This window comes from Alternaria arborescens, assembly GCF_004154835.1.
Source record: "Alternaria arborescens strain FERA 675 chromosome Unknown contig_1, whole genome shotgun sequence".
Lineage (NCBI taxonomy): Eukaryota > Fungi > Ascomycota > Dothideomycetes > Pleosporales > Pleosporaceae > Alternaria > Alternaria arborescens.
The window spans coordinates 443,192-460,122 of NW_021167856.1; the positions used below are offsets into that span (position 1 = coordinate 443,192).

A 16,931-nucleotide genomic window follows, 5' to 3' on the forward strand; every position below is an offset into this window, starting at 1 on the left:
TCTTCAAGCAGCGGTTCGACGGCAGCGAATTGCTCTCTGACGATTGTTTGGATAGGCTCAAGGCGACAAGTGCAGCCTAGGCGAATCAGCGGGTCCCAAGGCGGCGGAAATGAATCGCTGTCGCGCGTTTCAGGGCCTTGTTTCAAAAGGTGAGGCGCAGGGATGGGATGGGTGGAGCGGCGCGAAGCTCGTGTTTGCGCGCAGGTAGGCGCGTGCTTGGGGTTTGTGAAGTGGAGGTGAAGATGTCGTCAAAGTATCTTAAGATTACATGGCGACTCTCCGGTGAAAGAGAGACTGGCCGGGTGGCTGCGCAAAGTGGCTATGTCTCACGCGCGCCTCAGCTGTGATAACATGTGCGATACCCCCTTTCACGGCCCGCTGGCAATCCGAATGAATCCATTGCTTGCACGACTGGATTTGGACGTCCGGAACATGTGCCATGCAGGTTCGTGATAGTTGGCGGCGGACGTCCGTTGTCTTTGGGCATGCATGTCTGATTAGTGCTGAGCATTTGGGGTTGCATCATGGCCTGCAACTAAGCTCCCCGCGCCGTTGAAACTCTACCATCCACCACGACAGCACCGTCGACTGTCACCCACGTAGCTTATCTACAACGTCGCGTTTCCACCATGGCGGATGGTTAGTTCTGCATTGTGCGCGTGCATCGGGTCAAGCTAATGGCAACAGCACTTCCTTCACCTCTTCCGGAGCCATCGGCAACCCACGCGTAAGCAGCAATACAAGCTACCCAGCAAGCACTCGACTCGACTCACAGAACCGCAGCGCCTCCGTCTTCACCCCGATAAACCTCATCCTCCTCTCCCTCTTCGGCCTTCTTGTCTATCTCCGGCTCAAACCAGCCGCCCCGCAAACCCTCCCACGCGCCCCGCCGCCAACCGTCTTCCGCACCTTCACCCCGCCCTCGCTCTTCCCCTACAATGGCTTGAACAACATGCCTGTCTATCTCGCGGTTCGTGGCCGTGTCTTTGACGTCACATCCGGCCGCAACTTCTATGGCCCGGGTGGCCCCTATGCAAACTTCGCTGGCCGCGATGCGTCGAGAGGCCTGGCCTGTGGTAGTTTTGATGAGGACATGCTGACCAAGGATCTGGACGGACCGCTCGACACTCTGGAGAATCTGGATGCTGAGCAGCTGGATGCCTTGAGGGGTTGGGAAGAGAGATTCGAGGAAAAGTACCTTGTTGTGGGCAAGTTGGTGCCTGTGGGCCATCCGGAAGCCGAGGACGCTAAAGCATAGACGTGCCAACAGCGAGGTTGCGTCGGATACACCATGCCTCGAACGAGGAAGCAGAAAGGCCCGACAGAGCCGAGGAACAAGTGCAAGAGCTGATGAGACTGGGACGACGATATCTACTACAAGTCTGTCCTGCGTTAGACAGCTGCAGACGTAGCATCGAGACAGGATATGATGTAAGTGTAAGCATTGAAGAAACTGCTCAAGACTGCGACATCATCGTGAAATGATAACATTGCATGGCTACGTTCCAGTGTCCCTGAGCTGCGGATTCAGGATTGTCTGCTGAGACAGTCAATCTCACAACTAGTCCATTTTCAAGCAAACGTGCAAGACTGCATCGTTATGATCTGCCCCGTTGCTAGTCCGCCATCTTAGCGTAACCGCTCCAATGCGGGGTTAGCTCTGATAGGCAACTAGATCCCACTTGTTTCAACAACTGATAGCATTGCCGTCGCGTTTGGAGCGTTTGAAGCGTTTACCACTTCATGTCTTCTTTCTTCCATGTCATGACGACTTGTCATTCCGACGTTCTGCGTGCGTGACGTATACATTGACATTGAACATAACTTATATACGGCTGGCCTGCGTGATACATCTGAACAATCATCCAAGTTACCATGGACGAATTTGACATGATCAACAGACCGCTGGCATGGACGCTCCTGTTACTAGGAGTAATCGCCTATGCCTACTCCAAAAGAGCTCACTTGCAGAATAACATCTGTGTATGTTCTTCTGCCCACTGATCTTCCACACCAGCACTCTGACGCAACTCCTAAACTAGCGATTACGACTTCCATTGTTGTCAACACCGGTCAAGCAGAAAGCCGAACACGTATGCTCGGAATCCGCATACGATGATATCACCCCTCTCTCAAACTTCAACCTGGACACGGAACAGCCCCTCAAGCTCCGCCCTTTCAAACCAAAATACCATATGACAATGGGTAAAGTCTTTACCACCACGTACCAAGAGCATGAGTATGCACTAACAGCGACACTGCAACAGCACTCGAAAATACTACCCTGAATGATCTAATTGCAATGGATAACACTTATCGTGAACGGTTACAAATCCGTTCGCGACTCATTGAAAAGGAACGTTACGAAGTCCTTGCATGTAACTCAGAAGCCGTCCCCGCCGTCCTAGAACTGTACGAATGGCTTACAAGAACATACCTGCCTCTTCGCTTTCCAAGTCTATACGCCATCACAGAGTCGGGAAAGCATCTGCGCAACCATGTCACAGATAGCCTGATTCCATTACACATGACTAACGGCGAAGAAGCTCTAGAAATCCTAGGCTCCAATATCGACACGGAGTTCTTACTACTCACCCCTTCCCCCTCCCCTCTCGCCTCCGAACCACTCGATGGTTCGTCGTTCGGTATCACTACGCAGACCAAATACTTGCTAACGGCCTTTATAAACTGCTTTCCGAGCGGATTCAACACACGTTCCAAGCTCAATCAACTTCTCGCTGCCATACATGCTCCTGTCCCCGGCTATGCCGCCAAGCTAGAAAAGAGCATGGATCGCTTCTTTGCCAACCTACCCATGGGCAAGATCGTCAAGCGGAGTAATTGGAGTATCAGTACAAATGGAGAGTTGTTCTGCTTGAAAGGGAACCACATGAGTGTGGAGGATTTGGCTCGGAAGCAAAAGAACGAGGTGGAGGAGGAAATTGATTTGGACAAGACCGTGGTGAGATGTGAGAGACAGACATTGCATCGTTTGCCAAAGACTGGGGCGCTAGTATTTACTTTCAAGGTAATTTTGGCTAGTTTGGAAGGCTTCAGATGGAGTTCCGTCTCACTTGACAGTCCGCTGACAACAGCTAGACGTATCAGTATCCATTGCGCGAATTGAGAGATGAAGGGAGCGGAGAGGTGCTTGCGGAGGCTATTGATGGTTTGGGCCTTGGCAGTGCACCCGGCATGACAATCTACAAGCGTCAAGTCACCTGGGGTGATAAAGTAAAGGCTTTTTTAAAGGGAGAGATTGATGCCTGAATTATAGCATGTTTGTATCGCAAGTTGATGACTCTGAATCGTTTGTGGTGCATGATCTTGAAGTCGTCTAAAACCTAAAATTGTACATGTGAAGACGTACTTCGATATTCCACACATCTGTTGCTAACTATGTCATATGGCTCAGTGAGCCGGACAATAAGTGCTTACTCTCCGATCCGATTAATACCGTGGCTGCATCCCAACAATTGTTGGCCTGGGAGCTAAAAGAGGACATACTTGGAAGCTGACTGTGGACAGCGTCGCAAGGCTGGCGCCAGATTCCACGCCAAAGAAGGCGCTCTCCACTCACTTCAAGAACCAGGTTCCTCTGCTGTTGTTTTCTACAGCTAACGTCCCTGATTCCACAAACCAGTTTGATGAATGCCTGTTAACCAGTTATGTTGATTTCCCATAATCAGGATCTCAAACGGATGCCCGGGCGCCTCCCTCGAAAACGGCCCCTCACTTCATACTGAAAGCAGAGAAGCAGAACAACGCCGAAAGTCAATAAAACTGCAACGCTAAAAATCCATTCTGCAGTGCTTACCGACGAACACCAGGCGTACCAACTGGGGTACTACGCTTCATCATGGGCGGCTTGACGACAGCAGATTTCGTGGTCGTGGCAGTCTTGGGCGCAGGATTCTTGTTAGCAAAGAACTTGTGTGCAAGAGCTTCCTTTGGTGATATGCGCTTCTCGACGTTCATGTGTAGGCTAGCACTCAACAAATCCGCTAGATCGTTTAACTCGCTGACAGTTGGTCCTCCACTAGATATGTTTCGGGCGGCGTCGTGGACTCTAGTCTTCATGTCGCGACTGATCCTTTTCTGCTGCTCGATCTTGCGAACAGAGAGCTGTGAAAAAATTAGCTCCATCTCTCAAATGTATAACGAAAGCGTACCTTGTTGTATTGGTCAATTTCACGGCTGATGAATTTCAGTGGGGGTCCCAGTTCAAAGTTCTCAAGAATGTTGTTGACGAGGCCTTTCTTGAGCAGTTTTTCGCTCGGCCATCCCAGGCAGTCCATGAAGGATTTGATCATCTGGTTGTTTGATCGTCCAGTGAAAAGAATTTTGCCAGTCCATAACTCATATACGGTGCAACCTACAGCCCACATGTCTACAGGATAGCCAACGTCCATACCGAGTATAATCTCAGGTGCGCGGTAGAACCGACTGACGAGGTACTCGGTGCGCTCGATAACGTCTCGTTTGTCGACCGCGGTACCAAAATCGGCAAGCTTTATGGTCTTCTTATCAGCAGAGACCAAGACATTGTCTGGCTTCAGATCGAGGTGAATGACCTGACAATTTTGCAAGTGTTGGAGACCAAGGAACATCTGACGCGCATAGATACGCACAGCTGGAAGCGTAAGACCGTGGCCGTTAGTTTCTTCCTTGAGTAAGTCCCGCAAGTTCTTCGACATGTGCTCAAACACAATACACAAATGACCCTTGTGGTCGAACGACCCCAGCAAGCGGATGATGTGGCGCTTGTCTTGTGGATCTGCCTCGTTGACTTTGCGCAAGAAGTCCATTTCCTTCTGACTGGCCCTTCTCATCAAGTCGTTCCTGCGGATCATCTTGATAGCGACAATTCTCGAATTCGTGTCGCCGTTGTCAGTGTTGATCTCCTCAGCTTGTGCGACGTTAGCGAAAACACCACGCCCAAGACCCTTGATCATGCGATAACGTCCACCATCCACCAGCTCGTTGCTGATTAGCTTGTAGTATCCTTCGGGGTCGTCCCAATTATCGAGCATCTTCTCGTCAAGTACAGTGCCTTTCGCAGCGACAACGTCCTCAGTCCCAACATCTTCCTCCTCGTCTTCGTCGTCAGAAGCGAACATGTCGAATTCCTTTTTTTGTTTTTTGACAGGCGCTACCTTCTCAGCTGGAAGGGTAGAAAGGTCTTTCGGATCGGTTTCGCGGTACGCATCCGAGGACACTTCTGAGCTCTGATTCTTCTTCGCCGCTCGATCACGGTCATCCAACATGTCCTGTAGGGGGTCATAGTCCGCTGCTGATGGACTCGCTGCGGCAGGACTGTTACCGGCACTGATCCCACCCTGCTTATCAATTATCATGACGTCTGGAGAGGCGGGTACAGAGTCGAGGTCGCCATTGCGAGGCGATGCGAACGGTGATATGGGGCTGTCTGCGTAGGCTGCTGGGGAAGCAACATTGGGCGTCGTCGCTTCGGACGCGTTAGTAAGGACAGCCTGCTGGAGAAGGTTTTCTTTCGACTTCTTTTGCTCAGCAGCTGCGCGTATAGCAGCCCATCGTCGACGCTTCTCTTCGCGTGATTCTTGGGTGGGGACTTTCTCTTCGACAGGAGCTGGGGTGTAATCAGTAGTATCGTCGACGGACGTCCTGTTGCAGAGTCAGCTCTTAGATGTGGTTGATTGGGAGCTGGTCCACTTACATCTCAACATCTTCGGCCACGCTTGCCTGCTTTGCTTGAGAATTGGAATCTTCGGACGGCGTCTGTCTGCTCTGTTGCTGCGTCTGGCGAGTCTTCTCACGCTGTTTGTCACTGTGGCGCGAGTTCTGAGGTCGCTTGTCGGTCGGCAGAGACTCTCGGAAGTCTGGGACAGGATTCGGGTTCTCGACCTCGGCGTATGATATAGGCTTTGCATGCGACCGATCTGGTACGTCCTTCTGTTCCTTCACAAAACTGGTCTGGTGAGGTCCTGGAGCTCGTCGAGAATCACCGTGTCTGCTATGATCAGCATGGTATCGCTTGTCAGGGCGACTGCGCGGCGGAGAGGCCTTGCGCTTGTAGCCCCTTGAATCATTCCCAGCTTGATCAGCTCGGCTTCGTCGGTAAGGCGATGGCGATCGGTCGACGGCGCGGCTTCTCCGATATGGCGACGGAGATCGTGACGGTGTGCGCTTGCGGCGGTATGGCGAAGGAGATCGACTCAAGGCGCGGTAGTTATCATAAGCACCATCCAGTCCAAAGGACCTGTTTGAGCCGTTAATCGCAGGTTCGTTGCGCGAGTTGACTGTGTTTGCCTTGTGTCGGGTATCCAAGACCTCGCCCTCTGATGCAGAGCTTGAGCGAGACTTTGTCATGTTGGCTCTTGTTGTGGTGCTGTGCGACGCTATCTTGCTTTAGAGAAGGGATCCTGGGCGTCAGCTTGCTTCTTGTTGATGACAAGATTGAGTGTCTCTATCACTGACTGTGTAGCAGAGAAGAAGAGACAGGCGCGATCACACCGATGTAGTTAGCAGGAACGCGCTGGTGATGAGGGAATTCGTCGTGGTCTTGTCGCGGTTGGCTTCGCGATACAGCGGGGAAAGTGCAAATGGTGTCAGAGCTTTTGTTATTACCTAAGCGTATCACGTGACCGTGCTGGGCGTATCCAATATCAAAACTTCGGCTACTTCCACACCAACATTCATGTGTTCCAACATCACTGGAGTAAATTAGGAAGGGCTTTCGAGCAGAAGCAACCCAAAGCCCATATGAGCTGCTTCGACGCTGCCTGCCAAGTCCCTACCTACCTACCTATTCCAATACGCAGCCATGGTCCTATGCTGAGCTGTATGCAGATACAGTAGCTGGACGGAACCGCTAGAATGCACGCGCACAGCGAGCTCCATGGAAGTTGGCCAGAGTTCTATCCCGCGCGGAGAACCGTTCATTCGATGTGACGAAGAGGTCGAATCAAACTTGCCTCATTGTGTGGACTCGAGACTGTTGCAAATCGTATGCATCCTGAGCCGGCATCTGATGGGAGACTCGCCGATTAAAAGAGCGCTTGTACCTCGCCGTCCGTTTTCTGCGACTTCCGTCGTGCAAGAGGCAAGAGCTGTTTGGTCGAACTCTTATGATTAATGCTGATATCCATAACCAGAGATCATGAATCTCTAGTCCGGATCTGCGCAGAAGAAACTGGTGCGTGTTGGGTTTATTGTGTCACGCCTCGGGCTCAACGGTACCTATTTGGGCCTGGAACTAATTGCATCGGCGACATCCCCCCGAAAGCACACCCATCCTCGCATCGATGTCTACCGAGGCTCTGCGACCCTCGATCGCATGTATGAGGCTAAGCACTTGGTTGTTTGCGCCTCCCTCCGTCTAGCTTCACGCACTCGAAGATCTTCCGCACCCAAGATTCGCGAGCCGATCCATGTAACAGTAACATGTCGGCTATGGGCCAGCGAGGCAGTGCAATGCTGAGGCATGTCAATCTTCGCATATCCGCGGAACTATGTCAAATATGATCACCGTCAACAGTTCAGATGCTTGCTACAGTTGCCTCATAACTGTCTAAGCGACTGGGCGCAACATGCCCCTTGGGTAGAGGCGCAGCAGAATACGAAGCACTTCCACCATTTGGGCGTATTGGTATCAAAAGCACAGTCCATGTTATGTTGCGGCGGTGAGCAATGGGCTCTGGAGCCAGTTGGCAAACTACGAAATCGTACTATTTCCCATTGAAACACGGGCCATACGTTTGGCAGTCATAGGAAACACATCGTACACTTGCTCCCCCGGAACTAGGAGATACATGTGGATGTTCGACGGTGTAGCGCGATAGGGAAGCTCAGGCAAAACAAACTTCGCACTACATCAAAGCGATGGATAAGACTCGTGCAATATGCAGGAGATAATATCTAGGAGAGCTTATTCTTCACAAGAGGCGGAACGGGTGCGTCGAATGAGACCCTATCCGAAGGGTGCCTCTTCTGGTGGCTTTGCTAGCCACGTTTTCAAGCATTCCTTTGTGCTAACGATCTATGTTTGTCACCGAAGATCTTCGGTGGTTGGATGACCCTGTGACTGAGCTAGACAAGCAGCCGAACCAATTATACTTGGCGGAGTCGATCCCGCAGCCGCTGACGTGCTGAGAGTACGAAACGGTAGGGACCCTGATATAGCGTGTGCCAGACTGCCGGGACAAGATAGAGAACCGACAGCAGGGGACTGTGAGAAAATCAGGTCTGGACCTCGATCTATATCCTCCGCACATTCGTCTTCTACGCCTCTTCGACGCTTGTAAACCAAGCTTTTCGGTTTTACGGCGCATACGCAGTCGTGTATCCCAAGTTGACGAACGATCCCTCGATACTATACGTCATCAATCGGGCAAAGTCGGCCGCACCAGAAGGGGGTACCATGGCACACTTAACAATGAAGTTTGTCTTGAACTCCTGATCTCCAATCTATGCCAAGGTGATTCTTCGGTTCCAAGCCTCTACGTCAATAGTGCATAGCAAGAGGTGAACGTCGGAGGCGCACAATCCTTGAAGACTGTAGCAAGTGAGATAACCGTGCAGCTTAGGACGTACGCCTCCATTCGCACATAAAATCAAACATTACCAAATCTTGAAGATCCTTGGCCAGGGTCTCATAGCAATCTAATCAGCGGTATGTCGTCGAATGGATAGCATTTTACCTCAATCTTAGTTATCCTCCTGAGACGTCTGAGATATCAAGGCGCGCGAGATCTAGCGCAGGTCCGTAAGTAGCAGCAAATTCTGCAGTTTTAGGGTGCCTATTCGCGTATTCGCGTATTCATAGCCCAAGGTTACAAACGGAATGTGGAGGAGCAAATCTCGGTGTGAAGGTCGGCTTCGCCAGGTTACATCCAAAATGGTAGGCGCATCCGTTTTCTTTTTTGGGGAGAGCAGAATATCTGCCCAGGCAGAATACGGCATTTGGACCCCAACCAAAACCACGTCGACGACAACGACGACCACGACCACCAAAACGCGTGAACATGAAATAAAAGCATCACAAATCTACATTGACCTAGTAACCTCAATTCCGGCTTCTGCTCTTCGAGGCGTGAAGCACGTGGTTGTACCTAGTACGGATGAATGCTCGGTGAGATGGCGTTACCTAGGTCATAGATGCGGTCGGAAGTCCAATCACACATGGCTAGAGCAATGTGCTAGAGAAGCGTTGGCGAAGACTTCCCCGTACCTGGGTCTTCTGGCCAGAAGCTAGACGAAAAGCCTCGTGTTCCGTCCTAGGGTACAAATGCCCTCTTGGGCCAAGTTTGGGCCGACTTCAAATAATTGCTTGATGACATTTGAGAAAGTGTCAGGAACAAGCTTGATGAAGGGGCACTACAATAGTATCAAGACAGACGGCGTCCTCTAAAGGTTGAAAAAGACAATGGTGTCGGTAGTTTCAGACTCGCCGCTATGTCACTATGTAGTCTGGTCAAGGTGTATTCGAGTATCCAGCCTTGGTAAAGTGAAGATCTCGGGTAGTGTTTTCTTGTGTAGATACTGAGTGGGGGCGCAGTCGAAGAAGCATATACCTGCCGAGTCGATCACCTCGCTCTACGAGAGTAATCTATCCGTTTCTGATACAACGTGGAAAGAATAAGCGCGTCGACATGACTTTCTCTACAATGCGCATGGCGTGGCTCGTTGGTGGCGCTATGCACTCTAATGCGCGTGCGGGAAGAGTGTTCCTGCCCAGCTGCGTGACTATTGACCCTGGTGGTAGCCGCTTGGCTGTGTTGGTCTTAACCTCCGGGCGTCCTGAGGGTCTCACGCGAAGCGGACATTGGCAAACTTAAAAACTACGTCACACACGACTATGCTTAATGGTCTAAACACACTGCATTTTTCTCAAGGCGGATCCTGGCCAGGCGCTTCGACGCGGCAACACATCCAGCAAGCTTTGAAAGCTATCGGTCCGATTAGATATTACCACTCCGGCTTGGGCCAAGAGGAGTGTGCTGCATAGATTCTACGTGTCCCTAGCGAAATACCAGCAAGCGTCCACGTTAGATTGAGATCATACAGCATGCTAAGCCATGGAGGCCTGGAACTTCGTTGGAAGTTGATTTGAGGACGATCTGCCGCACGTCACTGCACCAGTGAGCATGCAAAGTGATGATCGGCGGGCGTGATCTAACCGTACCTATGTTTACACCAAGAAAAAGGGTCCGATTCCACATACCAACCTTGATCGTGCATACGGCGCATTGGGAGGCAACTGGCGCAGAGCAAACTACTCTCACGATCGCGACTTGTACGAAACGAAAAGACGATGACATAGGATCATGGGGTCACCTACCCGCGTTCGGTTTCGCATGCCTTTGCCAGCATCTCGTAGGAGCGGCCGTTCTAGCCTAGTCCAACAGTGCCGTCCGCTAACCCGATTTCCCCGCGGTCGTCGCTGTGTGGTGCGCTAAAACACTAGATCCAGCTGCATCCGAAAGCTGGTGTTTAGATGGGCGACGCTTTTGAAACTTCGTCCCAGCTCTATGTGCGTGTCAGCAGTTCCGCATAGGAGTTCGCCGGGCACTAATGAACCTCAGGCTCAGTGCTCTAGTAGAGGATATACAAAGTTAATGCCCGATATGCATTGCGGATCTTTCATGTGAATTTTGCAGAAGCAAATCCTTCCCTCCACCACCTTACTCCGACATAGCTCCTTTTGTTGATAACTCCGCCCTGAGATATGCTCGCATTCATGCCGGCACAATCATCGAATTCGTCTCCGGGTACGTCGGCAATATGACCAGCTCTTGATCCCCCACTAATATACACCTCAGGATTGAACTACTGGTATGGCAGTGGCAGCTTGCCTGACACCTTAGAAGGACTTCCGCAAGGTAGCGCAAATCCCCGCTTGATGCGTCGTGCCTCGGAGGCTGTTGGACAAGCTCAAGGGATCCAAATGTGAGTATGTCAGTCTTTGCAGAATATCCCCACCATGGTATACACGACAGCAATCGATTCCCTTCTCTGGACCGGTTAGGACACATCTCGCGCCCACCTGGCACCCTACCACGATTCTTCAAATTACTCAACCAACGCCCAGAGCGTGACAGATGGCCTTTCAGTACGACGAGCGATGGCGTTTCCTCAGGCCTGCGGACGGCTCCAGTCCACATCATCGACCACAAAGACAGAGCATGTATCGAAGTACCGGTACGATCCGGATATGCCAAGAAATATACGGGAATCGTGAGAGATTGTCCAAGAAGTAGTCTTCCCGGGAAAGGATCGGCATTTCGTCTTACGTCCGCCCGTGGCTGTGCGTTTCGGCAAGTTCTACTGGCGACGGAGAATAAGTCCTCCATTCAGAGTCTCCTGATTATCATGGCGGTAATTTGAGAGACCTGCCCGTTGCGGCGTCAGGATGACCCGTGCATTGCTACCCATCCAAGGATTTCTTCGGCACTGCTCTCCGGGTTGCCAGATTTGGGCTGCGGGCGCGGGGTCCAAAGCACCATCGAAGGCGCGCATATGGATGCGTGTTTACGCAACAAGATGCGCAGACCGAATGCGCAACCACCAGGATGCATCCAGACCTGAAACTGCAATTTCAGAACTTCGACCTGGATTTCGCTAACAATTCATTAGCCAGGAGCCCTCTGAATGGGACGAAAGTCAAGTGCCCCTCCACCTCGATACCAACCAAACGAATCTAGTGATTCGTCCACTGGCAGCGTCCGCCGCTGCAAATCACAAAGCCCCGCTGGCACCCAAGCAGGGACTTGGGGGCGCCCTTGCAAACGCTCGAGGACAGCACCAGTCTCCGATTGCTGGTACCTATGCGTTACGAACCCCTCGCGGCAAGATCACATCTATAGCATGTGAAAGTTGCAGAAAACGCAAATCCAAGGTACATATCCACTTCATCTATGTTGGGATGAGTAGACTAACATGTGGTTCAGTGTGATGGTGTGAGGCCCAAGTGCAACACCTGTCAATCAAAAAACCTCACCTGTGTCTATGATGTGGCAGAAGATGGTAAAACAACAACTCAACTGAGGGCTCACGTCAGGCGACTGGCCAAGGAATTGGACGATATGAAGTCCGTTGTGTCGCTGCTGGCAATGGCACCGGATCGCGCGTCGGCAGCGAATTGGGCGTCCGAGCTTGAGAAGAATGGATTTGCACATCATTCAGCCGATGAAGTCAAGAAGGCGCTTTCGGTAGGTATGTTTCCGGCTACGGCTGGGATGCCACTGAGCGAGAAGCAGGAGTCTTTGGGTCCGACACCAGCACTCCCAGATGCCGATTCGTTCGGGACTCCAAACAGCAGCGAGCCGTTTACTGGCCATACGCATCCTATGGGGGGCTCATCTTACGGCAGTTCCTCTCGAGAAGAAAGGTGAGAATGATCAGTCAAAATGTCTACAAACGATAGCTGACAGTACTTACGCAGAGAACAAAGCCAGTCCTCACTGGCTTATTCGCATGACAATGCCGTTGATGTTGCCGTGCCCACGAACCCATCCCCACTCAGCCTCGAGGCTGCAGCGAACGCCTTGAACAAGTTCGGGTTCGATTGTGCGTTTTACCGGAGGACGAAACGAGATCTACTTGCGAATGGGTGGAGTGAGGTACAGATATTTGGAAGGTCTGAGATCGATGTGGACACTCTTTTACTGGGTTTCCTGGATCCGCAGGATGCGCAGCCAGTCTCGACATGGTGTTCCAGAACAGTAAATAAGCTGCTTCCGGCGTCTCCTCTTCCTGTTAGACTGGCGTCCACATGGCTTTTGACCAAACTGATGCGGGTAAGTCCATCGTTCCCGTGGCGCCGAGTCGTAGCTAATGCATCTACAGTATCTCATTTGGCCAAGTGTAGAGAATATGAATGCCAATCCGGAATGGTTGATGCCACCAGTAGGGAAGCAGGAGACATCTCCATATGATTTGCTCATTGATCTGGTTCCTTGGTATGTTTCCAGATTCTTTCTTTGATGAAGGCTTCCTACTAACAGTTCTACAGGCCTCAACTTCGCCAGCTACTATATCAACATCCCCGGGAATATCCAGTTGCCCATATCGTCGGCCTCATCGGTGTTACGTGGCCATATGCGGACGATGCGTGCCACTACTGGGATATTGAATCAGGGTACACCCGCATGACGCCGCTATTTGAGAGTACCATCGCCGATTTGAGCAACTGGACAGTCGACCCAAAGGTTCTTGAGATTATGCCTCAACTAGAGGGACACATTCCAGTAAAGCCGGTAGCATAATATTGTCGTAGAGTTTCGGGCCGTTCGGGTTGCAATTCCGGAGTTTGGTTCAATGTGGGGATTTCTCGGCAAGACCTGCTTTCGCATTTTGTGGTCATCATCGGTGTGTCTATCGTTTAGTTTTGGGCGTTGGTCATCTAACGGGGCGGCTGTCAGTGAAAACCGCATTTGAGGGATCAGTTTCAATGATCGACGATCCTAGAGTAAGTTCTGGGTACAATAATTGACGGAGGTAAAAGGACAACAAAATAAAAATGTAACATACTTCAATACTTGTAAGAAAGTGCAAGCTTGGCTGAAAAGAACCAGACGCGTTCTAGGCAGCGCGAGGCTATTCATATAACAGTCGTTCAAGTCCGCGGAAACAATCCAGCCCCGAACTCCACTACCGGCTTTCAGCTATGTGGCTCTCGTAGCTCTACCGTATCCACTTTGATGATTGTGATGCCAAGGCCAGACCGGATGAATCGTACCGGTGCGGCGATCGGTGGAACGTCTCGACTCTTCACAAAAGCGATCCCGCTAAAAACTTCACCATGGCCAATGATGATCATGATCGAGAACCGACTCGAGTCGTTCGATGTTTTTGGTTGGATAAATTTTAACGCTCGCGGTTGCAGCGCATATCTCGATCTCGCAACTGGCTTTGAGTCAATCTACATCCTCAAGACGATGATACTATCCGTACCTGAGAACGACATATCTTGGTTGCAGCTTTGCACCTTGCTGATCCCGGTAATCTAGAGGGCACGCGTGGGGACTTCGGCTTCTGCCGTGGTTAAATGACCCACTCGCGGCAGATAGTTCTTTCGGGTAGGCATCAGGAAAAGGTCCATCCTTTGGTCGGTAAGGGCTTTCGGGGTGTTGTTGTATGAGCTGAGCAGGTGCATCAGTCAGAGAGCGACAGCTCTGGCCTTTTTGTGAGGTTTGCTCTCCGCGGAAGCCGCAATGGCCCGGCCAAGTATCTTCCCGCCCTTATATCCTGACATTGCAACCATTGTCCGACTATGTTCTAGCTTCGACGAACCAGTCTCTCGGAATCTAGTTATCCTCAGATGCATTTCTACAGATTTCCGTTGCAACATACCATCCCTACTGTAGAGCTGAAACCGCTCGGTAAACAAAGTGGTGTCGAACCAACTGCCAAGCATACAAATGGAGGCCACGTATTTGGAAGTACCTCGCTACCTCTTTTTCGAGGATTTATCCACTCCACATGGGGAGGCTGCACGCACACGCGAAACGCTGCCTCTGAGAGGGGTGTAGCGGTTTGAGTATTTCGATACTGAACTCCATATCCAGACTAGTGTGCCTTATGAATGCTAGATGCTTGAGCCACAACCAAATTTTGATCACTCCGCCTGCCAATGAGCATGCGGCGCTCCCGCACCGACGATCATCCAGCTTTAACGCGGCGGAGGATATCTTTCCAGGCTGACGTACATGCAACCACGAGAAGAGCGGAAATCAAGCGATACCTACCTATGGTGTCACCCGGTAGAGGAGCCGGTGGACAAATTCATATGAACATCTGCATGGAACCTTGGAAACGTCAAAAATAATTCACAATCGCATGTGCTTGCTTATTGCCAACATGCGCAAATCAAATCCCATCTCGCGATACCATCTCCACACCATACGTCAAGTACACTCTATCCTGGTTGTCACAAATAAGACATTCGCCCAAGGGAAGGCATGGTTCCGATTGGCTCCAATTCAGCGTAATTACAATAACCACCACCACCACCACCAACTATGCGATTATCTGGATTCGGACCGAATATCCCATCAAGCACACGTCGGCCGTCATTCCCGGCACCCCTGTCATGCAAACGGTTGACGTGATCAGATCGCGATGCGTTGGCCACAGCGTCGGCATGTTGGAAAACGCATGGTCTACTGAATGCGTGAGCGAAGAATCATCAACATCCTATTTAATTATCCTATAGCTCAAGTTGCTACCTGGCCTCTTGCACTCTTCATTAAATATGAATCCTGTAAGTGATACGTTTCCAACGGCTCTGATATTACAAAATATGCGGACTGGTTCCGCATTAGACATTACTCAGGCCTGGGTCAAACAAAAACTGGGTATCGTGTTATGTCGCGTAAGCAAGCTGACAAGTTGAAGCATTCAGCATACCAGTGAATGGTCGAGAGCAGGGAAGATGATCTCGGGATCCGCCAAAAGAACATCTCACCTCAGAAGAGATCTTCAGCCATCGAGACGCTGTGTCCGGTTCCTCCACTAACAAGATGTCCACAACTTGCTCGATCACACCGAAGTAGCTCTGTGCCCTTGTCGCCGACCAAGTCAGCTATCCCCGTGATCCATCCACTCCGCCCAGCCGTCTTAATGTCGTAAGTAATCTTACTGTCTATATGGCCGACATGGCCTCCGATAATCTTGTTCACTCTCACTTTGCCCTCGGGGTCAGAAACGCGAATGACCATGGTCGCATTCTTCCTAGCAGCAAGGATACGCGACTGTGCTACGAGACGCGATCGCATCGGCGTAAGGACGACTTCTGTAGGACTTGGATCGAACATCGTAGAGCCGACTACAGAATCTACACGTGATGCCGACGTCGCCCTGTAGGTAAAGGATCCATGCATTTTGGGTGATAATGTAGCAGGCTCTTCTAGCATGATGGAAAACCCGTCTGAAGTGGAGATACGTGACGCAGTCGCAAATTTGGACGTATCGGATGGGAGAAGTGCTGTTGCGAGAGGCTTACAGAGCGATTGGATGACGCCTTGGGGATCGTGAGGTATGCGAATGCGACGGAGCGATGGGAAGGCGTGTGCCTGGATACCTACCGCAAGCAGAGACGTCGCGAGGCAAGCGATTGGTTCGAGATTCGTGAAAGGGAATGTTCGCGATTCTGGCAGTTCAATGGACGAAGACGAAATGAACGAAGGCAGAGGAGAAGCCTCAGAGCATAACTCCCAGTGGATAAATCGAAGCGACGGCGATCGAAAACTAGGCTCCGAGCTTCGACACAGTAAGGTAGGGGCGCTTGTTTGAACAAGTGAGAATTCTGTTAGACTCGCAAGGTGTGGAGACAGTATGTCTGCTATGGTGAGAACACTTTCAATGTCCAAGTCTATGAGTGCCAGCTTTTGGATGGAAATTGCCTGCTGAGAGATGGCGAAGCGTTGTATGCTCTTTTCCGTTATGCCGGGGAGATTCTCAAGGCGCAGAGATTCTAGATTAGATGGTATAGCGTTCAGGGCCATGCTGGCGAACGAATTCGCCGCCAGTCCAGATACCACAAGATGACGCATATAAGGAGAGTTTCGAAAAGTCCCAACAATAGCTCGGAAATTTAGGCTTATCAAAGACCGACCCTGCTCTTGATGCAATACCAAAGTAGATAGCGCGGAATGGATAGAGCTGAGTTCAAGGAAGCGTTCGGTTGGGTCGCATTCGGCAACATATATGCCTCGTAGCCTCTCTTCATCATCGTCTACTCCCGTCTCCATATCTGTATCGGCCAATATCAACACCCGCTCCTTGAGATTTGGTCTTGTTGACAGCGCATGTGACAACCGATCAAATGCCTGCGAGGAGTGGACGTGAAACCCTACCAGGCGTTCTAAGCGTGGACAGGCCATGACCAAAGAAGCTACCAAGTTCGCAATCTCTTCTCGCTCGATGGTTGCATTTTGATAGAGCGACTGGAA

General features: G+C 51.0%; 5 protein-coding genes across 5 annotated transcripts; 3 read left to right on the forward strand and 2 right to left on the reverse strand.

Annotated features, from left to right (window-relative positions):
* Nucleotides 1-629: 629 nt before the first annotated feature.
* AA0111_g171 (hypothetical protein) lies at nucleotides 630-1,258 on the forward strand (the record flags this gene model as incomplete). Its single annotated transcript, XM_028647399.1, has 3 exons — nucleotides 630-639; nucleotides 688-727; nucleotides 784-1,258. 3 exons carry the CDS (start codon nucleotides 630-632, stop codon nucleotides 1,256-1,258), a joined length of 525 nt encoding a protein of 174 aa, XP_028512363.1.
* Nucleotides 1,259-2,302: 1,044 nt separating this feature from the next.
* Nucleotides 2,303-3,270, forward strand: AA0111_g172 (hypothetical protein; the record flags this gene model as incomplete). Its single annotated transcript, XM_028647410.1, has 2 exons — nucleotides 2,303-2,962; nucleotides 3,100-3,270. 2 exons carry the CDS (start codon nucleotides 2,303-2,305, stop codon nucleotides 3,268-3,270), a joined length of 831 nt encoding a protein of 276 aa, XP_028512366.1.
* A 543-nt stretch (nucleotides 3,271-3,813) lies between these two features.
* AA0111_g173 (hypothetical protein) lies at nucleotides 3,814-6,348 on the reverse strand (the record flags this gene model as incomplete). Its single annotated transcript, XM_028647421.1, has 3 exons — nucleotides 3,814-4,125; nucleotides 4,173-5,643; nucleotides 5,696-6,348. The coding sequence occupies 3 exons, from the start codon at nucleotides 6,346-6,348 to the stop codon at nucleotides 3,814-3,816; spliced, it is 2,436 nt and encodes an 811-aa protein (XP_028512365.1).
* A 4,369-nt stretch (nucleotides 6,349-10,717) lies between these two features.
* Nucleotides 10,718-13,244, forward strand: AA0111_g174 (hypothetical protein; the record flags this gene model as incomplete). Its single annotated transcript, XM_028647432.1, has 7 exons — nucleotides 10,718-10,748; nucleotides 10,800-10,926; nucleotides 11,614-11,875; nucleotides 11,928-12,367; nucleotides 12,422-12,776; nucleotides 12,826-12,938; nucleotides 12,992-13,244. The coding sequence occupies 7 exons, from the start codon at nucleotides 10,718-10,720 to the stop codon at nucleotides 13,242-13,244; spliced, it is 1,581 nt and encodes a 526-aa protein (XP_028512360.1).
* Nucleotides 13,245-15,446: 2,202 nt separating this feature from the next.
* Nucleotides 15,447-16,484, reverse strand: AA0111_g175 (hypothetical protein; the record flags this gene model as incomplete). The annotated part of the gene is made up of 1 exon (XM_028647443.1): nucleotides 15,447-16,484. The coding sequence occupies one exon, from the start codon at nucleotides 16,482-16,484 to the stop codon at nucleotides 15,447-15,449; it is 1,038 nt and encodes a 345-aa protein (XP_028512359.1).
* Between the last annotated feature and the right edge of the window lie 447 nt (nucleotides 16,485-16,931).